At 41.9% G+C, this 27324-nt stretch overlaps 1 protein-coding gene across 1 annotated transcript in view; it reads left to right on the top strand.

Annotated features, from left to right (window-relative positions):
• Positions 1-536: 536 nt before the first annotated feature.
• Positions 537-27324, top strand: part of POLQ (DNA polymerase theta) — a gene marked incomplete at both ends in the record, with an annotated part of 125536 nt that continues 98748 nt past the window's right edge. The window contains 7 exons of the mRNA XM_080696858.1: positions 537-699; positions 1495-1674; positions 3223-3353; positions 7881-8037; positions 14588-14696; positions 18830-19049; positions 25329-25476. Coding sequence (XP_080552984.1) covers positions 537-699; positions 1495-1674; positions 3223-3353; positions 7881-8037; positions 14588-14696; positions 18830-19049; positions 25329-25476 — 1108 coding nt within the window. The remainder of the gene's footprint in view (positions 700-1494; positions 1675-3222; positions 3354-7880; positions 8038-14587; positions 14697-18829; positions 19050-25328; positions 25477-27324) is intronic.

Below are 27324 nucleotides of genomic sequence, written 5' to 3'. Positions count from 1 at the left end.
AGCATACATTAGAAAAGAAAGATAAATCATGCCCATTAGAAATCTTAGGTTTTCTTATACATTGTTTTGCGTCCACAATCTGGAATTTTTATTTCTAAAGAGTGTTATGAGCTACTTTCCTAATCTACTTTGGGCAGCTTATTTTATGAAGTTAACATAGCCTTCTTATTCAACACAAAAATGGACAAAAGGAGAAAAAACTTTTAGTTCAGCCTGAGTCTAACTTCACATTATAAATGTATTCTGGTGTTTTTCTCCTTTAATTTTTGATGCAACCCGACTTCTCTGTTGCTATCCAGCCAGTCCGGAGGCCGGAAGTCTCGGCTCCCCGCGCGAGCCGCTCTTTCCCCTCAACTCTATGGCTTTTGGGTTACTCTCGCCACGGAGAACTCTATGGTTCCGGGGCGGCATTGGAGGTCCGAGTTTGAAGCCGGTGGCGGGAAGATGGTGGCCGCACCTGTCACCAGGCCGGGGTTCTCCCGAACCGGAGGGCGCTGGCACCGTACCTCGCCCTGAGCAACAGAGACGGGTCTACGATGAATCTTCCGTGCAGGAGTGGGAAACGGCGGCGATCAGCGTCAGGCTCAGATTCGTTCTCGGGGAGCGGCGGGGACAGCAATGTCGGCCGCCAGTCCCTCTCCTGCTCGGTGCTTAGTCCACCCCCGGGCCTGGGACGCAGCCTGAAGGCCGCAGGTGCAGGTGCAGGTGCAGGTACTCTCCGCACCCCGAGGGCTGCGGGCGAGGCGGACAGCTGGGCCACTCGAGGGGTGCTCACTCCCCCAGGCAGCACCTTGACATAACCCACTGAAGCCCGCCGTCCTCTGCTCGGGCCTGGTGCGGCGGGTCACTTGCTATTCAGACCCGGGCATGCTCTCACTGACCGCGCCGTGCAATGTCCATGTGGCTTCTGGACCGTTCGACCTTTATAGAAACAACTTTCTGTTTGGTCAAACTCCATCACTTGAAGGAGGGTTTGCTCCTTCAGTAGTGCTCAGTACTCCTGACAGATCCTTGTCTGGGTCTGCGGTCTGGGGATGGCACTGGCTATTTGAGGTACAGGGAAAGGCTGGGCGGGATTTGTAATGTTTTCTCGGATTGGTTGGGTGTCCTGTAAAAGTTAACCTTTTATCGTTGGTTGTGCAGTCATCACGGTACTAAAACCAAATGAAAACTCCTTAACTTAGCTTCGTAATTTTTACATGTCGCCATCTGGGCTCCCCTGACAGTACTCCCTCCTCATAATTTGAACACACCTTTTCTATTGCATATAGCATATTTTTTGTTTCTTTGGGGCTTAAGAAGATAAATTATTATAGCCAGTAAATATCAAGTTACTATTGCCTTTTTACACATGGTAAGTTTCTCATAGGCTTGAGGTCAGGATGTACTTTAGCTTAATTTCAACACATAGGAATCCCAACACACAGTGGAGAACTAACTACTAAGGTTATATGTTATAGAACTATATTAAACTACTAATTTTTTCCCCTAAAGGAGTATGCAAGGAAACAGTTCCTGATGACCAAATAGACAAGCTGCTATTGGCAAACTGGGGACTTCCTAAAGCAGTTCTGGAGAAATATCACAGTTTTGGTGTAAAAAAAATGTTTGAATGGCAGGCAGAGTGCCTTTTACTGGGACAAGTCTTGGAAGGAAAGAATTTAGTTTATTCAGGTATTCACATTTATGCAAATTCTTTTCTCTGTTTTAAAGATATTATTGTAAAGGACATGTTTAGGCAGTGTTTTTTTTTTTTTTTTTTTGCAGTACTTGGGGATGGAACCCAGGGCCATTCTACCTCTGAGTGACACCCCAGGCCTTTCTTTTCTTTCTTTATGTCTGTCTGTCTGTTTGTCTGTTTGTCTTTTTGTGGTACTGGCAGTGGAGCCCAGGGCCTTTCTACCTCTGGGCTCTACTCCCAGACCTATTTTATACTTTATTTGGAAACAGGGTCTCACTAAGTTGCTAAGGACCTCACTAAGCAGCTGAGGCTGGCCTTGAACCTGTGCTATCCTCCTGTCTCAGCCTCCCAGTGGTGGGATTACAAGCGTGCACCACCACGCCTGGTTTTTATTCTTTATTTTGAAACAGGGTCTCTCACTGAGTAGTAAGGGCCTCACTAAGTAGCTGAGGCTGTCCGCGAACTGAGATCCTCCTGTCTCAACCTCCCAAATGATGGGATTACAAGTGTGTGCCAGCACACCTGCTTTAGGCAGTGTTTGTTTGTTTGTTTGTTTGTTTATTTATTTTTGTTTAGGCAGTGTTTTTTTAGAGGTGGATAAGACAATGCTTTATAAACGAAGTCTGAAGGATGTATTAACAGTGGGGACTTATACATATTTGAATGACAAAAGTTCCACTCTGTGGCTGGTTGGAGGAGGGAAAGCAAGAATATTACAAATATTATAATTTATAGAATAAGCATTTTTTTTGCAGATTGAGCCCAGGTGTATTCTTCCTCCAAGCTATGTCCCCCGTTCTATTTTTTATTCTTTCTTATTTTTATTTTTTACAGTACTGGGATTGAACCCAGGGGTCTTCTACCTTTGAGCTACATCCTCAGCTGTATTTTATTCTTTATTTTAAACAGGGTTTAAGTTGCAGAGGGTCTGACAAGTTGCTGAGGTTTGTGGTGAACCTGCAATCTGCCTGTCTCAGCCTCCCAAGTACTGGATAACAAGCATGTGCCACCATACTCGGCTCTGTTAGTTATTTATTTATTTATTTATTTATTTATTTATTTATTTATTTATTTATTTTTGCAGTACTGGGGATGGAACGCAGCGGCATTCTACCTTCTAGCTACACCCTTAGCCCTATTTTTTATTCTTTTATTTTGAAACAGGTCTCACTATGTTTGGAGGGCCTTACTAAGTTGCTGAAACTGGCCATAAACCTGTGATCCCCCTGTCTCAGCCTCTCCAGGGCTTTTAACCATTCAGTACTTGACAAAGAGGATATTTTGGTAAAAGCTAGGTACTTAATAATTTTCATTATTTATGCTGACATAGAGGTTTTTTCCCTTTATTTTCAGTGTGAGACTGTTTAGAAAGTCAGGGGCATTTCAAGGTATAAAGGTTTAAGAACTAATTTGGGCCTTATTGATAGGTTCAGCTTAGGTTCTGTAGTGTTGGATATGGCTTAAAACATTTATTAATGTAATATAGCAAATATTATTTCTTTTTGTTTTAGTTTTAACTTTGTGGAATAATTATGTTTTAGCTCCTACAAGTGCTGGGAAGACTCTTGTTGCAGAATTACTTATTTTGAAGCGGGTTTTGGAAATGCAGAAGAAAGCCTTATTTATTCTTCCTTTTGTTTCTGTGGCTAAAGAGAAGAAATACTACCTTCAGGTAATGTTCTTGTTCTAAGGTTGAAATAGTGAAAGGTCACTTATTGGCAGCCTTGGCTTTATTTATTTGAAATAGAATTATACAAGCAATTGCAAAAATTCTTTTATTGCAGCCCATCTAGATTTATTTATTTATTTAGTATTTATTTATTTATTTTTTGGTGGTACTGGGGTTCCTGGAAGCCCTTCTACCTCCGGGCTACAATCCCAGACCTATTTTATATTTTATTTGGAAACAGGGTCTCTTAAACTAGAGAGGCTGGCTATGAACCTGCGCAATCCTCCTGTCTCCGCCTCCCAAGCGCGGGGATTATAAGCGTGCGCCACCACGCCCTGCTAGCCCATCTAGATTTAAGAGTTGACCATTAAAGTATTAAACATTTACAGATGAAATTTTTTTTTTTTTTTTTTTTTTTTTTTGTACTGGGGGCTGAATACTCCCAGACCTTTTTCATTCATTCTTTTTTTTTTCTTTTCTTTTTTTCCATACTGGGGATGGAACCTAGGGGCATTCTACCTCCAAGCCATACTCCCACTCCCAGCTCTATTTTTATTTTGAAACAGGGTCTCATTGCATTGCAAAGGGCCTCACTAAGTAGTAGCTGAGCCTGTCTGCAAACTGTATCCTCCTGTCTCAGCTTCCCAAGTACTAGGATTATAAACGTGTACCACCATGCCTAGCTAGAGGGAAACTCTTTTTTTTTTTTTTTTTTTAATACTGTGGATGAAACCCAGAGGCATTCTACCTCTGAGCTATGACCCCAGCCCTATTTTTTACTTTTTTTTTTTTTTTGGTGATACTGGGGGTGGAACCCAGAGGCTTTCTACCTCTGGGGTATACTCCCAGACCTTATTTTTATATTTTATTTGGAAACAGGGTCTCACTAAGTTGCTGAAAGCCTCGCTAAGTAGCTGAGGCTGGCTTTGAACTTGTGCGATCCTCCTGTCTCAGCCTCCCAAGCGCGGGGATTACAAGCGTGCGCCACCACGCCTGGCTTTTACTTTTTTTTTTAAACTTTTTTTTAATTGGTGCATTGTAATCATACATCTTAATGGGATACAAGATGGTGGAGACATACATGCACACATCACCCAATTAACCCTTACCCAGTACCCACCCTATTCCCTCCCCGTATATTTTATTCTTTATTTTGAAACAGGGTCTCACTGAGTTGTAAAGAACCTCACTAAGTAGCTGATGCTGTCCTCGAACCATGATCCTTCTGTCTCAGCCTTCCAAATGCTGGGATTCCAAGTGTGCGCTAACACGCCCAGCTAGAGGGAAACTTTAAAAAATTATTATTGCATAAAAGAGAAAGAGGCATCAAGGCAAAAGGGTAGTTGGTAAACACTGTGTTAAAGTTTGTAAACTGTTTTAGGAAGTAAACATAACTTTCAATTAGCATATAGCCATGCCAAATAAGAATGAGCATTTTAACTGAAGTATGAGTGAAGTGAAAAGGAATGAAGGTTTAAGGAAGCACATTCCATCCTGACTGAGGGTCCCTAGAAATATTTAGGGGCTGAAGAGCAAGATCCTTTGGTGCTTGAGGAAAGCTCTAGGTCGGATCTGTTTCACTGTTCTTCAGAAATAATAGTTTACATTGATATGGCGCTCAATAGTTTTTAAGGCATTTTTACAAATACAGTATTTCATCAAATAGAATAAATTTACAATTGCGATTTCTGCAGTGAAAAAAATGTGCTATTGGAATGGGAACATCATTGTTATGATAGGCCAAAATATCTGGGTTCCATGCCAGTTTTGCTACCAACCGCATCTTCAGCCCAGACATAGCACCTGCTGGGCCTCAGTGCTCTCAATTGTAAAACAAGGAAGTTAACCCTTAGTGCTCTTGGCTTACTCAGTAAATGCTCAGAAGAAATTACTGAATGAAGCTGGACATAATGGCATACACTTGTAATCCCAGCATTTGAGAGGCTGAGACAGGAGGATCATGGTTTGCTGACAGCCTAAGCTACCTAGTGAAGTGCTTTGCAACTCAGTGAGATCCTGTTTCAAAAGAATAAAAAAATAGGGCTGGGGGTATAACTTGAAGGTAGAATGCTCCTGGTTTCCACCCCCAGGACAGCAAGCAAAAAAAAAAAAAAAAAAAAAAAAAAAAAAAATTATTGAATGAACACCTCTAAAGTTCTGTGGTTCTATAAATCTTTTTAACAGTTATTTCAGAGGCTAAATAGCCAAAAGCTGGTCCTCCATGGTAACATCCTCTCAACTTAGACCCAAAGTAACAAAATGATGAAAGGATCCTTTTTTATTGAGAAGGTATGTTAGTTAAAAGTTAAACTAAAAATGTTAAACATAGTAATAGGAAAATCTTCTGCCGGGTGTGGTGGCGCACGCTTGTAATCCCCGCGCTTGGGAGGATGAGACAGGAGGATCGCACAGGTGTGAAGCCAGCCTCAGCTACTTAGTGAGGCTCTTAGCAACTTAGTGAGATCCTGTTTCCAAATAAAAATATAAAAAAGGTCTGGGAGTATAGCCCGGAGGTAGAAAGCCTCTGGGTTCCACCTCCAGTACCACCAAAAATAAATAAAAAAAAAATAATAGGAAAGTCTCACTGAATTCGACTTTAAAAAGTTTTCTTCCATTATATAATAGTTTGGTCTTTAATAGGACAATAAGACTAATTTCTTTGTTAAATGTAAATTTGAGCCGGGCATGGTGGCGCATGCTTGTAATCCCAGCATTTGAGAGGCTGAGATCGGAGGTTTGTGATTCACGGACAGCCTCAGCTACTTAGGCCTTCTGCAACTTAGTGAGACCCTGTTCCATAGTAAAGAATAAAAAAAAAATAGGGCAGGGGGTGTAGCTCGGAGGTCAAATCCCCTAGGTTCCATCTCCAGACCTGAAAAATAAAATGTATAAATTTGTTCTTTAAAATGTTATAATAGCCGGGCATGGTGGTGCACGCTTGTAATCCCCGCGCTTGGGAGGCTGAGATAGGAGGATCACGCAGGTTCGAAGCCAGCCTCAGCTGGCTTAAGAGACCCTGCTTCCAAATAAAATATATAAATAGGTCTGGGAGTGTAGCCCGGAGGTAGAAGGCCCCTGGGTTCCATCCCCAGTACCGCAAAAAAAAAAAAAAATATATATATATATATATATATATTTATATATATATTATATATATATGGTTCTTTTTTTGAACTTGTGCGATCCTCCTGTCTCAGCCTCCCAAGCGCGGGGATTACAAGCGTGCACCACCACGCCTGGCTTTTACTTTTTTTTTTAAACTTTTTTTTATTGGTGCATTGTAATCATACATCTTAATGGGATACAAGATATATATATATATATATATGTATATATATATAATGTTATACTAGTGTTAAAATAGCTAGTTTCATACTGTTTATTAGGTAAATAATGGAATAATGTTAGTGCTTAAGGTACATTTTCTTCAATTTTTTTTTGTTGTTGTTTTTTGTTACTGGGGATGGAACCCAGGGGCATTTGACCTCCGAGCTACAACTCCTGCCCTTTTTTTTATTCTTTATTTTGAAACCGGGTCTCACTGAGTTGCAAAGGGCCTCACTAAGTAGCTGAGACTGTCCGAATTGTGCTCCTCCTGTCTCAGCCTCCCAAATGCTGGGATTACAGTGTGTCACCACGCCCGGCTCTCCCAGACCTATTTTATATTTTATTTGGAAACAGGGTCTCTTAAGCAGGCTAAGCTGGCTTTGAACCTGCGCTATCCTCCTGTCTCAACCTCCCAAGCATGGGGATTTACAAGAGTGTTGCCACCATGGCAAATTTTCTCCAAATTTTATTTCTAATTTATTTAATATATTTGTGGTATTGGGGATTGAACCCAGGGGCATTATACCTCCAAGCTACACCCCCAACCCTGTTTTTTATTATTTATTTTGTAACAGGGTCTTACTAAGTTGCAGAGGGCTTTGTTAAGTAGCTGAGGCTGGCTGAGAACCTGCAATCCTCCTGTCTCAGCCTCCCAAAGTACTGGGATTACAAGTGTGTACCACCATGCCTGGCTCCAATATTTTTGGCACTGGGGATGGAACCCAGGGCCCTTCTACCTCGTTGCTACAATCCCAGACCTATTTTTATATTTTTGTTTGGAAATAGGGTCTTACTAAGTTGCTGAGAGCCTCACTAAGTAGCTGAGGCTGGCTTCAAACCTCCGTTATCCTCCTGTCCCAGCCTCCCAAGTACTGGGATTACAAACATGTGCCACCACATCCAGCCTGGCTCCAAATTTTATTTCTATAAATGGCTCTTAGAGCTTTTTAGATTATTAAACCATATTATTAAAATGACATACCCAATTTATGTGTCTTAACAGAAATCCCTGTATTGTGCTTTGTCAATTTGAAACTTCATATTTTTAGAATAGGATTCTAAAAAAGAACCATGTGTCTTGGCCAGGAGCAACTGACAATATTTTGATAAATGTTTTTAGATACTTATGTCTATTTTCTGGGATGGAACACATCTATAACTCATGAATTTCAATTTTTTTTTTTACCTTTCCACTCAATTTAGAGTCTGTTTCAGGAAGTAGGAATAAAAGTAGATGGTTATATGGGCAGTGCCTCTCCAACAGGGCGTTTCTCTTCCTTGGATATTGCTGTCTGCACAATTGAGAGAGCCAATGGTCTAATCAATCGCCTCATAGAGGAAAATAAGATGGATCTGTTGGGTAAGGAAACTAGAAATTTAAGCAAAATTTTTCTGTTGCTATCTTTAATGGAATGGACTTCTTCTGCATGCTCCATGTTCTTTTATCTGTCATCTACTTCTAGAATCAAGAATTGACACCTATAATGTTAAGTACATTTTGTGTCTTGCTTTTGTTATCAACTCCACTAATTTGCTTTTTTTTTTTTTTTTTTTGCAGTACTAGGGATGGAACCCCCCTGGGGTTTTACCTCCGAGCTACACCCCCAGTCATATTTTTATTCCTTATTTTGAAACAGAGTCTTCCTGTGTTGCAGAGAGTCTCACCAAGTAGCTGAGGCTGGCTGAGAACCTGCAATCCTTCTGTCTCAGCCTCTCAAGTACTGGGATTACAAACATGCACCACCATGCCTGGCAATTTGCATTTTTTTTTTTTTTTTTTTTTGTATGTTAGAAAACAAAGGGGATATTGTTGAGTCCTAGTTTTTCTTATTGCTACTTTTTGTCTAAACCTTACCAGGGAAGCTGGGCGTGGTGGTGCACATTTGTATTCCCAGCATTTAGGAGGCCGAGACAGGAGGATTGTGGTTCGCAGATAGCCTCAGCTACTTAGTGAGGCCCTTTGCAACTCAGACCCTGTTTCAAAATGCAGAATTAGCCAGGCGTGGTGGCGCACGCTTGTAATCCCCGCGCTTGGGAGGCAGAGACAGGAGGATCGCGCAGGTTCGAAGCCAGCCGCGCGCGCTGGCTTAGGAGACCCTGTTTCCAAAATGAAAATGTAAAAATAGGTCTGGGAGTGTAGCCCAGAGGTAGAAGGGCTTCCAGGAACCCCAGTACCACAAAAAAAAAAAAAGAAAAAAAAATGCAGAATTTAAAAAAGGGATTGGGGGTGTAGTTTGGAGGTAGAATGCCCCTGGGTGTAATCCTCAGTAACACACACACACACACACACACACACACACACAAAATAAACTTTACCAGGGATAGAAAGAAGCATAATACTGGGACTGGACTTGCCACCTCCACAATTAGTGTTCGTGTGTGTTCATTATTATATCCTGGTGCTAAGATATATAGATTAGTTCTGGACTCAGAGGCTGTCACTCAACAGGGAAATGACAATGAGCCACGGACATTGTATTGAGCTTGGGACTCGGGGAACAGTTTTACCACCAAGGAAAGGCCACTCTATAGATGTGGCAACACAAAGGGAATGGTTGTAATATTAGTAAAAGCAGTGAGAATATCAGCTACCCATTGAATACCTGGTGAACTAAATACCACAGTAAAGTTGAGGTAGGGTAAAGGTAGAAGTTAAGAATCAAAGAGATTATTAATAAGATTTATAAAGGTTAGAGAGAGAAATCACAATCAATTTGTATGAGAATTATTTTATTACTTGTGACTCTATTAGACTTTAAGTATCTTGAAGATCATAATAGCATAATTGACAAATAGAAAAACTAGGTTTCCAGAACCATTGGTAAAAGTGCACACCTGAGGAGAAAAGCAGGGCTTAAGAGCCTCGCTAACAACCAATCTCCATTACCACAAAATCAGCGCCTTTCATAGCCAGAAAACACCATCACCCGAGAAACAAAAAAATCACCAGCCCCAGAGAGGAGGGGGTCTCATAACAGAGCTCAGAGCCCAGAGGAGATATGCCGGCCTCACGGCCAAGGACATGGCAGCAGCGCCTTACTGCTGGCGGCAGTGGCGAGTTCACCGGACAGCTACGGCTACAGACCAACGCACTCAACAGCCCACCAGGCTCCAGAGGGAAGCGGCGGACAGCGAGCCGAGGGACTTAGAGCGGAGCTCAAACCAGAGAAGAAATACGCTAGCCTCACGGCCGAGGGCGTAGCAGCGGTGCCATATTGCCACCGGCGGCAGCAGCAGCGAATTCACCGAGTCCACTACAGCTCCATCTGCGTACTCAACAACAGTGAGTCAAATTGCGGGCCCCAGAGGAGAAATCCCAGTACTGACTCCCAGGGACTTGACCCAGTGGGGAGTGGCGGTGGCAGAGATATCACGCCATAGGAGAACGCCCAACCTGACCCCCCCACCCCCCATGGTCTAAAGCAGCCTCTATCGACTCCCTGGGTCGGAGACTCTGTGATACAACCCAGTAAAGGAGTAGTGGGGTCTGAGATACCACAGACTCGAGATCCAGAGCACCTTAAGTGAAGTCATAGTGACCCAAGGGAAGAACTGAGAGAAGGCATAAATTTCCGAAATCATGGGAAAGAGGAATAACAATGGAGCAATGAATGCCCACAACCCCACAACATCAGAACCCGATAAAACAGAAATTCAGAGATTTCTAGAAGATCAAATCAGGAAAATAACTGTAGAAATAATAGAGGTGCTTCGAAAAGAATTTGGAGAGAGCCAAAAAGAGATAAAGGATGCAATTAATGAAGTAAAGGCCTCAATTCAAAGTACAAACAACCGATTAGACCACATGGAGAATAGAATCTCGCTCTTAGAAGATGATCAATCCAAAAATGAAACGCATAGTTTCTAGAAACTATGCGTTCTAGAAAAAAATATCTGACAGCAGGAATCTGACATTGAAGAAATATGGGTCCATTTTAAGAGAGCTAACCTAAGAATAATTGGAATAGAGGAGGGAAAAGAAGGTGAAACCAAAGGGATCAACAATCTCTTCAAGGAAGTAATAGCAGAAAATTTTCCAAACATAGAGCAAGAGGTCGATACACAGGTCCAGGAAACTTATAGAACTCCCTTTAGACAGGATCGGAGAAGAGGATCCCCACGCCACATAATTATCAAAATGACCAATGTGGAAGCCAAGCAGAGAATCTTAAAGGCAACAAAAACAAAGGGCCAAGTGACATTCAGAGGCAAACCAATTATAATCACTCCAGACTTCCCAAACCAAGTCATGAGAGCCAGAAGGGCTTGGAGTAACATATTCCAAACTCTGAAAGAAAACAACTTCCAGCCAAAAATTTCCCACCCAGCAAAACTTTCTATCAAATTAGATGGAGAAATAAGAAGCTTCCATGACAAATAGAAACTGAAGGAATTTATGTCTTCAAAACCAGCGCTAGAGAAAATACTCAAAGAGATTAACTACAAAGAAGAAATAGGTAACACACACCAGAACCAGAGAAACAAGAGTTTCCATCCAACAGACAACTAAGATTGGTTATCTGTGGAGATTCATTATTTATGTTAGTCTTTTACCTATCTCTAAATTGTATTGTTTGCCTTTATTGTTGTTAATTTTTAGGATTTCTAGTTGGAATATTAATATACCTTCAGATATAGCATTTGGAAATATTTTATCCCATTCTATTAGTAACTGTTAACTCTGTTTACATTGTCTTTGGATATACAATATTTTTTTCTATTTTTTAGGGAGTTTGTATACTCTTCTGTTGCCTGTGCCATTGAAATCATATCCAAGAAATCACTGCCAATTTCAATGTTGTGAGGTTTTATGACCCAGATTTTCTCCTAAAAGTTTATAGTCTTAAGATTTATATTTAGGTCTTTTATCTATTTTGAGTTAATATTTGTATATGGGATTAGGTAAGGGTCCAACTTTATTCTTTTCCATATAATTATTATGTTTCAACAATATTTAGTTAAAAGATTATTATTTCCACCACCAAATGTTCGTGGAAACCTTCTCAAAAATAACTTGGCAATATAGGGAAGAATTTAGCTCTAGGCTTTTATTTAACTCCAATGGTTTATATATCTGCCTTTAGAACAGTACTACACGTTTCAATTATTGTAGCTTTATATGGTTTGAAATCAGAAAATACATATCTTCTAGCTTTGTTCTTTTTCGAGATCGTTTTGGGTATCGAGAGTCCATATTTCATATTAGGATTGACTTTTTCTGAAAAATAAATATATAAATATATGATAGTTTCACCTAAAAAAAAAAAGAAAGAAAAAACTATTCTCTGGTAAGAAAGAAAGCAAAAAGAAATATTGTAATGTTATCTTTAAGTTATCAAAAGCTTGGTATCAGACAAATGAAACTGTTATGTGAGATTATCATTTTTAATTTTTGATAAATTGCTATAATACTAGATGTCAACCACTAAGCCAAGCATGGGAAGGAGGGATGAGGGGATCGGGTGGGGGCTGACTGGGCGATGTGTGCATGTATGTCTACAAAAGTTTTTTTGTATCCCACTATGATGTATGAATACAGTGCACCAATAAAAAAAAAAATAAAAAACAAATAAAAATAAAAAAATAAATTGAGAAATGGGGGGAAAAAGTTATCAAAAACTTGGTATCAGACAAATGAAACTGTTATGTGAGATTATCATTTTTAATTTTGGATAAATTGCTATAATACTAGATGTCAACCACTAAGCCAAGCATGGGAAGGAGGGAAGGGGAGGGAATGGGGTGGGGATCGGGTGGGGGCTGACTGGGCGATGTGTGCATGTATGTCTCCAAAAGTTTTTTGTATCCCACTATGATGTAAGAATACAGTGCACCAATAAAAAATAAAAAATAAAAAAGAGAATGGGAGAAAAAGAAAAAAAAAAGTGCACACCTGAGCCGGATGTGGTGGCGGATGCTTGTAATTCCAGCATTCGGGAGGCTGAGACCTGAGGATTGCAGTTTGTGGACAGCCTCAGCTACTTAGCGAGGCCCTCTGCAACTCAGTGAGACCCGGTTTCAACATAAAGAATGAAAAATAGGGCAGGTGGTGTAACACGGAGGTCGAATGACCCGGGTTCCATCCCAGACCCACACAAGAAAAAAAGTGTACACCTGAAATAAAGTGGTGAACTTGAAGATCTTGAAGATTGTAATATATCTACTGTATTTAGTGCAGTGTGTTGTACAATAGGTAGAATAATTATTTTGGGGTGAATGGGGTGAATGGATATGTGCTGAAATAACTCATTAAATATTATTATATGGAGGTAGCTTACTGTTAAGAAAAAGCAGCATTTGTCAATAGGAAGTTGGAGCTGGGCGTGGTGGTGCACGCTTGTAATCCCAGCATTTGGGAGGCTGAGACCGGAGGATTGCGGTTCGCCTACAGCCTCAGCTACTTAGTGAGACCTCTGCAACTCAGTGAGACCCGGATTCAAAATAAAGAATTAAAAAAAAAAAATAGGGCAGGGAGTGTAGCTCGGAGGTCGAATGCCCCTGGGTCCCATACTCAGACCCGACCAAAAAAAAAAAAAAGAAGTTGGCTGGAAGGTCTTGATTTGGTGGGGAGGACTTATTAGGAAAAGGCCAGTGCATGTGGAAACATTGATGTAACAAAAATGTTTAATTAAAGAAGGCATTGACTGATACTAAATTTTCAATAATTGAGCATTATCCCAAGTACATAGACTGGCTCAATTTTTCAAGTAATGGAGAAGGATATTATGATCACATTTATCTTTTAAAGTGACAATAGCTCATATTATTATTATTATTATTATTATTATTATTATTAATTTTGGTGGTACTGGGAATGAAACCCATGGGCCTTCTACCTCCGGACTATACCCCCAGACCTATTTTATATTTTATTTGAAAACAAGGTCTCTTAAACCAGCTGAGGCTGGCTTCGAACCTGCGTGATCCTCCTCTCTCAGCCTCCCAAGCGCAGGGATTACAAGCGTGGCCACCACGCCCGGCTCAATAGCGTATATTTAAAACTCCCTTAATGTTGGGTATGGTGGCGCACACTTGTAATCCCAGCATTCTGGAGGCCGAGACCAGAGGATTGTGGTTTGCGGACAGCTTCAACTACTTAGTGAAGCCCTCTGCAACTTAGTGAGACCCTGTCTCGAAATAAGGAATAAAAAAAAAAAAAAATAGGGCGGGGGATGTAGCTTGGAGGTCGAATGCCCCTGGGTTCTATCCCCAGACCTGCAAAAAAAAAAAAAAAAAAAAAAAAATCCCTTAATATCATCTCGTTTTGATATGATTGTTTTTTTTTCTAAGCAATATTCTAACATAATTATGATTGTTTTCTCTTAGAATAACTGACATAGATGTCTTTGGCATATCATTATATGTTTATTTTAGGAGGTTACTAATTTAGAAGTGAGTAACAAGCCAGGCGTGGTGGCGCACACTTGTAATCCCCGCGCTTGGGAGGCTGAGACAGGAGGATCGCACAGGTTCGAAGCCAGCCTCAGCTACTTAGTGAGGCTCTCAGCAACTTAGTGAGAGCCTGTTTCCAAATAAAATATAAACAAAGGTCTGGGAGTATAGCCCGGAGGTAGAAAGCCTCTGGGTTCCACCCCCAGTACCACCCACACACAAAAAAAGTGAGTAACAGCAGGCAGTTTTCCTGGGTTTGGTTGGCCCTGAGTAAGCTAACCATTGTTTTTAGATCCAGAATACATTGCAGTAGGGCAGCTAATAATAATCTGAAACATCTTGGAAAAGAATTGCACATTCGGTGGAATCTTATTTTTGTTTTATGGTTTGAAATTTACATTACTTAAAATCTGTTATAATGGCAACTTCTTACTGTATGATATATGATATTGAGTCTTTTAAAATTCTTCTTGGAGTGTGACATTCAGTCTAATCTTGTATCTGGAAAACCTTTTTAGGAATGGTGGTTGTGGATGAATTACATATGCTGGGAGACTCTCACCGAGGATATCTGCTGGAACTTTTGCTGACCAAGATTTGCTATATTACTCAGAAATCAGCATCTAGGTGAGTAGATAAAATAATTGAGTTCCTGAGATTCCAAACAATGTTGAGAAAGTGCAGAGTGTTTGCAAAAGTGTAAAAGTAGAAGTTAAGATATTGTGGTACTTGTCTTATTTGGAACAAACTCATGTACTAAAGTTTGTTCTTGCATTAAAACTAGTACTTTAGACTGCAGTTGACTTTAGATTACTTTTTTTTGGTGGCTTTGTGGCTAGAACCCTGTGTATAGACTTTTATATCTCAGTGTATAGACTTCTACTATTGCTTTTTTAGAAACCTCGTTTTTGTATTTGTCAATTATGGTTACATATAATTTAAGTAGGCAAAGCCGGGTGTAGTGGCGCATCCTTGTAATTCCAGAATTTGGGAGGCTGAGACAGGATGATCATGGTTCACAGACAGCTTCAGCTACTACTTAGTGAGGCCCTCTGCAACTAAGTGAGACCCTGTTTCAAAATAAAGAATAAAAAATAGAGCTGGGGGTGTAGCTTGGAGGTCGAATGCCCCTGGTGTCCATCCCTAGACCTGCAAAAAAAAAAAAAAAAAGGCATGCATAATGACATTTTTCCACCACCCCCTCTCACTTCTCAGTGGCAATTACTTTCAACTTTACTTTTCTGGTTTTTTTTTTGTTTGTTTGTTTTGTTTTTTTGTTTGTTTTTTGCAGGTCTGGGGATGGAACCCAAGGGCATTCGACCTCTGAGCTACACCTCCTGCCCTATTTTTTATTCTTTATTTTGAAACAGGGTCTCACTGAGTTGCAGAGGACCTCACTAAGTAGCTGAGGCTGGCCGCGAACCACGGTCCTCCTGTCTCAGGCTCCCAAATGCTGGGATTACAAGCATGCGCCACCACATCTGGCTTGGAATTTTATTTGTTATTTATTTACAAGCGTGCACCACCACGCCCAGCCATTTTACAGAGATTTTTTTTTTTTTTAACAAATCTCTCTCAGTATTTGATAGAACTAACAGATAACCAGCTATGAGTTGTTCCAGGCTGGAAAGGTGATCAGGCTGTACACATGCTCACAGCAATTATCTTGGGATTTCCTGTTACCATTACTGTTTATTTCTATGCTTCAGAGAGAGCCTCCCTTTAAAAATCACATGTCATTTTCTCGATTTACTTCCTCAGTTTCGTGGGGATATCTTCCAGGAAATACTCCTTTATTTTAGTGAAAACCCTGTTACAGGAATAATTTTTTTTTTTTTTTTTTTTTTTTTTTTTGGTGGTACTGGGGATGGAACCCAGGGGCTTTCTACCTCTGGGCTATACTCCCAGACTTTTTAAATATTTTATTTGGAAACAGTTGCTGGGAGCCTCACTAAGTAGCTGAGGCTGGCTTTGAACTTGTGTTATTCTCCTGTTTCAGCCTCCCAAGCATGGAGATTACAAGTTTGCGCCATCATGCCCAGCACAAGAATAAATTTTTTAAAGAACTTATGTGTTTTAAATGCCTAATTATTATTTTATAAATTGTCCAGGTATAAAAGGCAAGATTAGAAATTTTCTTTCAAGCCAGGTGTGGTGACACACAATTGTAATCCTAGCATTTGGGAAGCTAAGACAGGAGGATTGCAGTTCGTGGACAGCCTCAGCTACTTAGTGAGGCCCTTTGCAACTCAGTGAGACTCTGTTTCAAAATAAAGAATTAGAAATAGGGCTGGGGGTGTTGCTTAGAGGTAGAATACCCCTGGGTTCCATCCCCAGTACCACACACAGAAAAAAGAAATATTTTCTTTCAAAGTTACGATGGCATTCATTTCTCATTTTATCGCGAAATCCAGTTTCACGCTGATCCTTCATCCCTTGTAAACATATATTTTTTATTCTGCTTGGGAGTTTTTACTCCCAACTATCTAGGAGTTAAGCAGTAGTGCAAAACTTTATACCAATGTGTCTTTCTGGATACTCAATATATTCTTTCCTGAGGTTTTAGGGAGATTTTAACATTTTAGGGAGATTTAAACATTTCTCTCAGTATGTGACAGAACAAGCAGATGACCATCTATATCCTAAATCATTAGTAGAAAATATACCTAATATAATCATCAAATTTGACTTAATATGTGTATGCAGAACAATTAGCAAAACATCAGAGTACATGTTATTTCAGTGTTACATGAAACATTTATAAAAAGATTGATCACATGTTTGGCTATAAAACAAGTCTTAACATATTTCAAAAGATTGAAATCACTTAAAATATATTCTCTGAGCTGGATATGGAGGGGCACGCTTGTAATCCCAGCATTCAGGAGCCTGAGACCGGAGGATCACAGTATATGGACAGCCTCAGCTACTACTTAGACCCTTTGCAACTCAGTGAGACCCTGTTTGAAAATAAAGAATATAAAATTGGGCTGGGGGTATGGCTCAAAGGTAGAATGCCCCTGGGTTCCATTCCCAGTACTGGAAAAAAAAAAAAAAGATTAAAAAATAGGTGTAGCTCAGAGGTACAGTACCTTTCGGTTCCATCCCCAGTACCCCCCCAATATATATATATATATTTTTTTTTCTTTGATAACAGCAAAATTAAGCTAGAAATAAACATGAACAAGGCATAATTTTAAAGTACTACATGTTTGTAAATTAGCAATACATTTTAGACACGTTGTGGAGTCAAAAGAGTAATCACAATAGAAGATAGAAAATAGTTTTGAACTAGAAAAATATGTTTTCTAAAGGGTCTGGGGATGGAACCCAGGGGCATTCTACCTTTGAGCTACATCCCCTGCCTTATTTTTTATTCTTTATTTTGAAACCGGGTGTCACTGAGTTGCAGAGGGCCTCACTAAATAGCTGAGGCTGTCTGCGAACCTCGATCCTCTGATTTCAGCCTCCCAAATGCTGGGATTACAAGTGTGCGCCACCACACACAGTTTTATTCTTTATTTTGAAACAGAGTCTCACTAATTTGCAAAGGGCCTTACTAAGTAGCTGAGGCTGTTTGCGAATCATAAACCTCTGGTCTCGGCCTCCTGAATGCTGGGATTACAATCATGCGCCACCATGCCCGGTTAGAAAAAAAATTTTTTTTTTCGGGTCTGTGGATGGAACCCAGGGGCATTTGACCGCCGAGCTATACCCCATACCCTACTTTTCTACTCTTTATTTTGGAACAGGGTCTCGCTAAGTTGCGGAGAGCCTCACTCAGTAGCTGAGGCTACCTGCGAACCTGTGATCCTCCTGTCTCAACCTCCCTAATGCTGGGATTACAAGTGTGTGCCACCATGCCCGGCTAAGAAAATATTTTTCAACAAAATTTGTGAAGTGCAACTAAAGTTGTTTTCAAAGGAAAATTGATAGTATAAACTCTATTTATTATTAAAGAAGAAAGACTGAAAAATCAGTGATTAATTATCTACTTTAAGAAACTTTCAAAAAGAATAATAAAATAATGATACAGAAAGTAAAAAAAAGCCGGATGTGGTGGTGCATGCTTGTAATCTCTGTACTTGGCAGGCAGAGATAGGAGGATCACAGGTTTGTGGCCAGCCTCAGCTATTTAGTAAGACCCTATGCAACATAGTGAGACCCTGTTTCAGAATAAAGAATAAAAAATAGGTTCAATCCCTAGTAATATACACAAAAAAAGAAAGTAAAAGGAAATAAATGTTAAAACAAAAGCAGAAATTTATGAAAGAGAAAAGTCACTATCCAAGATATTAAAGCATTTTACAAAATACCCCACAAATAACCCAACAAATATATCAATGAAGAACTTGAACAAACATTTTCAAGATAGTGTTCAAAAGGTTTGTGTACATGAAATGGTACTCAATTTCATTAGTAATTAGGTAAATATAAATTATGTCTTCAAACAAATATTATCATACACTCTCCATAATGGCTAACATTAACAATATTGGCAATACCAAGTGGTGACAAGATTGTGGAACAAAAGAACACACACACAGATTGTGGGAGTTTTACTTTTGTGCAATTTCTCTGGAAAAGTTTGGCATTATTTATTAAAACGGAAGGTCTGTGACCCAATAATCTGTGACCCAGTGATTTTATTTGTAGGTCTGCCTGTGTATACCAAAGGACATGAGGTAGAATATTGTTGGCAGCATTATTTGTTAATTTATTGTATATCTTTTCACGTGATTTTCATTGGTTTTTCACAGCCAGCCAAATTTGGCCAGTCCTCTGTCTAATGCTGTGCAGATTGTCGGCATGAGTGCTACTCTTCCTAATTTGGAGCTTGTGGCTTCCTGGTTGAATGCGGAACTCTATCATACTGACTTTCGTCCTGTTCCACTTTTGGAGTTGGTAAAAATTGGAAATTCCATATATGACTCTTCAATGAAACTTGTGAGGGAATTTCAACCCATGCTGCAAGTGAAGGTAAAGAATTACTTTCTTTAAAGTAAAATTACTTTTTTTTTTTTTTGGTGGTACTGGGGTTCCTGGAAGCCCTTCTACCTCCGGGCTATACTCCCAGACCTATTTTATACTTTTTATTTGGAAACAGGGTCTCTTAAGCCAGCGTGGCTGGCTTCGAACCAGCGGGATCCTCCTGTCTCCACCTCCCAAGCGCTGGCTAAAGCATTACTTTCTGTCACAACTATTGGTATTTGTACTTAAAAGCATTTTCTATCAAGTCATTAGCAGTTTTTGTGTGTGTATGGGACTGGGGATAGAACTCAGAGGCATTCTACTTTTGGGCTACACCTCCATCTCAGTTTTATTTCTTATTTGGATACAGGATCTCGTTAGGTTGATTTGAATCTCTTACGTGCTGAGGCTGTTCTTAAACCTGTGATCCTCTTGTCTTAACCTCCCAAGTACAGGCGTGTACCACCATACCTGGCTACAGTTATTTATTTATTTATTTATTTATTTATTTATTTATTTATTTTTGGTGGCACTAGGGGTGGAACCCAGAGGCTTTCTACCTCTGGGCTATACTCCCAGACCTTTTTTATATTTTATTTGGAAACAGGGTCTTGCTAAGTTGCTGGAAGCCTCACTAAGTAGCTGAGGCTGGCTTCGAACCTGTGCGATCTTCCTGTCTCAGCCTCCCAAGCACGGGGATTACAAGCGTGTACCACCATATCCGGCCAATTTTTAAAATTATATTTAGAGGTTTTAAAATTTTAGGCTGGGTGTGGTGGTGCACGCTTGTAATCCCAGCATTCGGGAGGCTGACAGGAAGATCACGGTTCACGGACAGCCTCAGCTACTTAGTGGGGCCCTTTGCAAATGAGTGAGATCCTCTTTCAAAATAAAGAATAAAAACTAGGGCTGGGGTGTAGCTCAGAGGTAGAATGCCCCTGGGTTCCATCCCCAGTACTGCAAAAAAAAAAAAAAAAGAAATATTCGATATGGCTGACATAGCAATTGAATCACAGACCCTCTCTGAACTTAGAATCTTCATTTGTAACAAAATATAATGCCTTTATTATCATTGTAAGAATGTAGAATGACTGTTTTAAATGGTCTAGCATCTAGAAAGTATTTGATAAATGATAAGTATTCTTTAAGTATTCTTTTCTTTTTTCTTTTTTTTTTTTGCACGTCTGGGGATGGAACCCAGAGGCATTTGACCTCCAGGCTACATCCCCTGCCCTATTTTTTATTCTTTATTTTGAAACAGGGTCTCACTGAGTTGCAGAGGGCCTCACTAAGTAGCTGAGGCCGTCCACGAACCACAGTCCTCTGGTCTCAGCCTCCCGAGTGCTGGGATTACACGTGTGCGCTACCACGCCCAGCTTTGATAAATATTCTCTTATATCCCTAAGTATACTTTAGCCTCTGCTTGTTTCATATGGAATATTATTCAGTTGCTTTGCTGCTATGTACCCTGAATTTCACCTGTGTACTTGAATTTCAGTTTGTCTTGATTACCTCAATTGGTTTATATGTTAAAATATTCATTTACGAACAGCCGGGACCCAGGTTGCGGGACTCTGGGCCCTGGGCCGGAATGCGCGTAGCACGCCAGATCCCTGGAGAAATCGGGCCCAGTACCCTGGGTCCCAGGCAGGGGTCATGCGGGGCATGCCAGCGGGGTTCCGGGTTGTGGGACTCTGGGCCCCGGGCCGGACCGCACGTAGCACACCAGATCCCTGGAGAAACCAGGCCCAGTACTCTGGGTCCCAGGCAGGGGTCACGCGGGGCACGCCAGCCGGGGCCCGGGTCGTGGTGCTCTGGGCCCCAGGCCAGACCGTGCGTATCATACCAGACCCCTGGAGAAATCGGGCCCAGTAAGACCCTGGGTCCTGGGCAGAGGTCGAGCGGGGCACGCCAGACCCCAGAACAGCTGGAGCCTGGGTCGCAGGACTCTGGGCCCCAGGCGGAGTAGTAAGGAGCACGCTAGACCCATGGGGAAACCGGGCCGGGTCACAGTGCTACTGAGTGCCTGATCCCACTACTTCCTCAAACCACACATACTGTCTTCTCTTATTGAGAAAAAAAAAAAAAAAGGAAAAGAAAAAGAAAAAAGAAAAATATCAGAGAGGGGTTAAGAAGGCCGTGGTGGATACCAGGATACTGGAGATGCAGACAAAACTTATCCAAATGCACTGGAACTTATGGAAAAATTCCCCGTGAAGGAGGACTGCTGTTTCTCTTTATTGCTAAGAATCTTGGACATCACCTGTAAGGAGAGAGTTTAGCGGAGACCAAGGGGAAAGGCGGTATTGAAAGCGGTCTCCGCAATGGCAGTGGAGACTTGTATTCAGGAGAAGCAGAAATCGGATCCTACCAACCTTATTTTTTTTGGAGAAATCACACCAAATGTCTAATGCTACCGTCACGTATGCTTAGGAACACTGGACAACATTCAGAGTGGAAAAAGAGCTTGGGAAAGATTTGAAATGGTGGAGGCAGTGGCAATAGCAGTGGCCAGTACTCAGTGGAGGCAGAGATCTGATGCATTATACCTGGAACACCCAGAGGCAGAATGCTACCACCACGCACCCTCGAGAACGTGGGACAATTGGTTGGGCGAAGAGGGTGCTCAGATTGAAGCCTGCCGAGGGGTGAGGCTGGCGATGGACACAGCAAAGCTGGGATTGGCGCCTGCTGTGAGGCAAGGCCGGTGCTGGAGCCTCCGAGGCCGGGATCCGAGCCTGCCGAGGGGTTAGGCTGGTGCCGGGGCCAGCAAGGCCGGATCGGAGCCTGCCATGAGGCAAGGCTGGTGCTGGAGCTTCGAGGCAGTGACTGGAGCCTGCCAAGGGGTTAGGCTGGTGCCGGGGCCAATGGCTGACATCGGAGCCTGCCGTGAGGCAAGGCCACTATTGGGGCCTCCGAGGCCGAGATTGGAGCCTACTGAGGGGTTAGGCCGATGCTGGGACCAGTGAGGCCGGGATTGGAGCCTGCTGAGGGGTTAGGCTGGTGCCAGGGCCAGCAAGGCCGGGATCGGAGCTCACCGTGAGGAAAGACCGGTTCTGGGGCCTCCGAGGCCTGGATTGGAGCCTGCCGAGGGTTTAGGCCGGTGCCGGGGCCAGCGGCCAGCATCGGAGCTTTCCATGAGGCAAGGCCACTACTGAGGCCTCCGAGGCCAGGATCAGAGCCTGCCGAGGGGTTAGGCCGGTGCTGGGGCCTCCGAGGCTGGGATAAGAGCCTGCCGAGGGGTTAGGCCGGTGCCGGGGCCAATGGCCGGCATCGGAGCCTTCCGTGAGGCAAGGCCGCTACTGAGGCCTCTGAGGCCAGGATCGGATCCTGCCGAGGGGTTAGACCGGTGCTGGGGCCAGTGAGGCCAGCATTGGAGCCTGTCGTGAGGCAAGGAGGGTGCTGGGCCTCCGAGGCCACGATCAGAGCCTGCCGAGGGGTTAGGCTGGTGCCGGGGCCAGCAAGGCTGGGATCGGAGCTCACCGTGAGGCAAGGCCGGTGCTGGGGCCTCTGAGGCCGGGATTTTAGCCTGCCGAGGGGTTAGGCTGATGCCGGGGCCAACAGCCGGCATCGGAGCCTGACAGGAGGCAAGATGGCTACTGGGGCCTCCGAGGCCGGGATCGGAGCCTGCCAAGGGGTTAGGCCCGTGTCGGGGCCAATGGCCGGCATCGGAGCCCGCTGTGAGGCAAGGCTGCTACTGGGGCCTCCGAGGCCGGGATCAGAGCCAGCTGAGGGGTTAGGCTGGTGTTGGGGCCAGCGAGACCAGAATCGGGGCCTCCCATGAGGCAAGGTCGCTGCTTGAGCCAGAGAGGTCTGGATCAGTCCACCCGGTAGCCAGGCTACTACTGGGGCCGTCAAGAGTGTGATCGGTACTTGCAACGCGGCATGCACAGAGAAATATCGCAGAAAATAAAAATCAGATGCTTCCCCTAATCAACAAAAACTAGGAGGAAAGGGGCAACAGGAAGAGGTCGAGCTATAGAAAGGGCCCTAGAGTGAAGCAACTAAGGTGACCGATCAGAGGATATGGAATAGGGGAGGATGGAGCCTCTTTAAAACGCAGGAGGTACATAAACAAATGTATCAAAGTTAATCACCAAACAAGCATGGGATTGAGGGAGGGGGAGGGAATGGGTTGGGGGCTGGATGAGGGCTAATTGGATGATGTGTGCTTGTATATCCTCTCAAGTCTTGTATTCCAATGTGATATATGATTACAATGCACCAATTAAAAAAATATTCATTTACGTTGGGTGTGGTGGCACATGCTTATAATCCCTGCACTTGGGAGGCTGAGACAGGAGGATTGCACAGGTTTGAAGCCAGTCTCAGCTACTTAGTGAGGCTCTCAGTAACTTAGTGAGACCCTGTTTCCAAATAAAATATAAAAGAATAGGTATGGGAGTATAGCCTGGAGGTAGAAAGCCTCTGGGTTCCACCCCCAGTACCACCAAGAACAAAAAATTATTTCCTCTTATCTTAATCTTTTCTTCTGTTGTCTATGCCTTTATCTGAACCACTTTCACTTCTGATTTGGATGGTTTAAATGACTCCTAATTGTTTTCTTTGCTGTGAACCTTGTCCTTTTCCATTTATGCTTAGTGATCTATTTTAAATGAACATTCAGTTATGTTAAATGTCTATTCAAAACTTTCAGAAATGGCTCTCTGTGAACCAAACTGTTTAGAATTAGAGCCAGTGTCTTGGAAGCAGCCTGCGGGGCCCTATGTGATCTGCCCTGTGCCTAGTGCTCCCCCCACTCCTGCCTCCCCGCCCCACTTCTCAGTCGCCTTTGTGCCATTACTTCAGTGTGGAGACTCTCCCACCTCAGGCGCTTTGCCTGAAATGCTCTCAAGCATCAGTAAGACTGACTCATTCACCTTTGTACTTTTACAATGTGGGGAGGGGTGCTGGGGATTGAACCCAGGGGCATTTTACCTCTGAACTAACCCCCAGACTTTTTTATTTTTTATTTCAAAACAGGTTCTCACTACGTTGATGAAGTTTTTGCTAAGTTGCCGGAGACGGACCTCAAACTTGTAATCTTCATGTCTCAGCCTCCCAAATACTGGGATTACAGGCATGTACCCCCATGCCCAGCTGTGTACTGGTACTTAAACGTCACTTTCTTAGATGTTCCTTGGCCCTCTGATCTGTATTACAGTGTCCTGCTTGTAGTGCGTAGTTGTCTTCTCTCTTCTGTTAGTCTCCTTAGCACTTTTCAAAATTTAACATACTACAGATTTTACTTATTTTTTTGTTGTTTTCTATCTTTTCCTATTAGAGTAGAAACATTTTTAGGACAGATCTGTTTTTCTGCTTTGTTCTCTGCTTGATCCTCAGTTCCTGGAACAATATCTGGCACATAGTAAATTGTTTAATGAATGAATGGAGGGATGAATTAATTTAGTACACACATTGACATTATTCTAGTATGGAGAATTTGCTGGCTGTCACAGGAAATTCACACACATTTTTTTGTTCTGCTTGAAAAATATGTTACTTTTCATTGAGATAATGCCTCCCTCTTCACTTCTCAATTAAGTCCTTTTCTCAGGGAAACAGCTATCAGGTCTGTCAAATTTCTGTCAAACAAGGACTTAAAGCACTATAAAGCATTCTGTAGTACATCTTATGGTTATATTTTACATTTATTTGTTTAGCACGTTAATGTATCTTTTAGTGAGACAATAAAGCCTTTAAAGATTAGGGACTTGACTTTCTTTTGCTCACCACTGTGTCTCCATTGTCTGAAAGTTGGGGACCAAACATCTGTTAAAGGTATAAAAGATATTTCCTTCTCACCTTTCATCATGAGGATGTTTATTTACTTTCTTCTTCCTCTTCTTCTTCCTTCTCCTCCTCCTCCTTTTTCTGTGGTACTAAACCCAGGGGCATCCTACCTCCGAGCTACACCCCCAGCCCTATTTATATTTTTATTTAGAAACTGGGTCTTGCTAGGTTGATGAGAATCTCACTACTTGCTCAGGCTGTCCTGGAACCTGATATCCTGCTGTCTCAGCCTCCTAAATAATGTGATTACAGGTGTGTGCCACTGTGCCCAGCTTTTGTTTTATGTTGGAGATGCCTTGGCTAACCTCTAGAACTCGCAGGCCTCCAGCCTCCATGGCCAGCTTGATTTTTGCTTTGCTACTGACTTTTAACTGATTTTTTTATTTTGCCTTTGAGTAGAAAGACCTTCCCCATTAAACAAAATAAATGAACTTAGACTGATGTGAACGTATTTTGAAAGCACTACTGCAGTAGCTATTTCTTTTTCTTTTTTAGGGAGATGAGGATCACATTGTTAGTTTATGTTATGAGACCATTCGCGATAACCATTCAGTATTACTTTTTTGTCCATCAAAAAAATGGTGTGAGAAGCTGGCAGATATCATCGCCCGAGAGTTTTATAATCTACACCATCAAGCTGAGGGTGAGTTATAGATGGAATTGAAAGCCTACAAACTCAGTACATTTGCTTGAAAGTAATGTTAAGGTTATATTAACAAGGTATGACTCTCTTCCCTCATTGCCAGTGTCTGTCCACTAGGCACTCTTTACCAAACTGTTTTTGTGATTCTCATTTTTTCCTGTCCTCATTATAGACAGTTGCACATACACTCAGGCTATTTTGTTTTCTTTTTTAGAGTACAGGGTCTAGTAGGTATATTCTAAAGCTCTTCATTTGAGACCCATGTTACTTTGAGAAGTTTATCTTTGGAGCCTCTAAATTGTAGACAATATTATACGTATATTCTTTTTTTTTCTGGGAAAAGTGGTCAGTGGTCATATCTTTTTTTTTTTTTCAGTATTGAGGATGGAATCTAGAGGCATTCTACCTCCAAGCTACACCTCCAGCCCTATTTTTTTTTTATTCTTTATTTTGTGGTACTGGGCATCGAACCCAGTGGCATTCTACCTCCTAGCTACATCCCCAACCTAATTTTTCATTCTTTATTTTGAAACAGGGTCTCACTAAGTTGCAGAGGACCTCACTACGTAGCTGAGGCTGGCTGCGAACCTGCGATCCTCTTATCTCCGCCTCTCAAGTACTGGGATTACAGGCATGTGCCACCATGCCTGACTTTATTTTTTATTTTGAAACAGGGTCTCAACTGAGTTGCAAAGGTCCTCACTAAGTAGCTGAGGCTGTCTGTGAACCACTATCCTCCTGTGTCAGCCTCCCAAATGCTTGTATTACAGGTATGTGCCACCATGTCTGGCTCTTCATTTAAATTTTATTTTGGTACTGGGAATTAAACCCAGTCATTCTACCTCTGAGCTACACCCTTAGCCCTTTTTATTTTTCAATTCTTTTTATTTTTTATTTTTTTGCGGGTTTGGGGCTGGAACCCAGGGGCATTTGACCTCCCAACTACACCCCCTGCCCTACTTTTTATTCTTTATTTTGAAACAGAGTCTAAGTTGCAGAGGGCCTCACTAAGTAGCTGAGGCTGTCTGTGAACCTCAATCCTCCAATCTTAGCCTCCCGAATGCTGGGGTTACAAGCGTGCACTATCATGCCCGGCTTTTTATTTTTTTTTTTAGTTCAGAACAGGGTCCTGCTAAATTGCTAAGAGTCTCACTAAGTTGCTGAGGCTGTCCTCGAACCTGTGATCCTTCTGTCTTAGCCTTCCAAATACTGGGATTACAGGCATGTACCGCCACGCCTGACATATTTCTTTTTATTTCTAAAGGTGTGACTCTAAAATGAATCATAAGTGCATATATATAATATATATGCATGTATATATATATATATATATATATACACACCATATATACATCTATACACATGTATACTCTAAAATCAGTTTTATCAAGGTATAGTTTAAAATGTATCCTTTTTTTTTTTTTTTTTTGGTGGTACTGGGGTGGAACCCAGAGGCTTTCTACCTCCGGGGTATACTCCCAGACCCATTTTATATTTTATTTGGAAACAGGGTCTCACTAAGTTGCTGAGAGCCTCACTAAGTAGCTGAGGCTGGCTTCGAACCTGTGCGATCCTCCTGTCTCAGTCTCCCAAGCGCGGGGGATTATAAGCGTGTATCATCACACCCAGCTTAAAATGTATCCTTTTAAATGGATTTTAAATTTGATGAATTTTAACAAATGTATATACCTGTATAATCAATGCGTTGAACATTTCCATCACTCTAAAATGTTTTCTTCTCTTTTGTTGTTAGTCTCTTCCCTCTGTCCCCAGCTCCAAGCAACCACTGATATGCTTTCTGTCACTTTAGAGTACTTGTGCCTTTTTCAAGAATTTCATGTAAATCAA

This window comes from Muscardinus avellanarius (assembly GCF_963383645.1).
Source record: "Muscardinus avellanarius genome assembly, chromosome: 5".
In the NCBI taxonomy this organism is placed as follows: Eukaryota; Metazoa; Chordata; class Mammalia; order Rodentia; family Gliridae; genus Muscardinus; species Muscardinus avellanarius.
The sequence above is the reverse complement of the archived record's forward strand: the minus strand, read 5'-3'. Positions and strand labels throughout refer to the sequence as shown.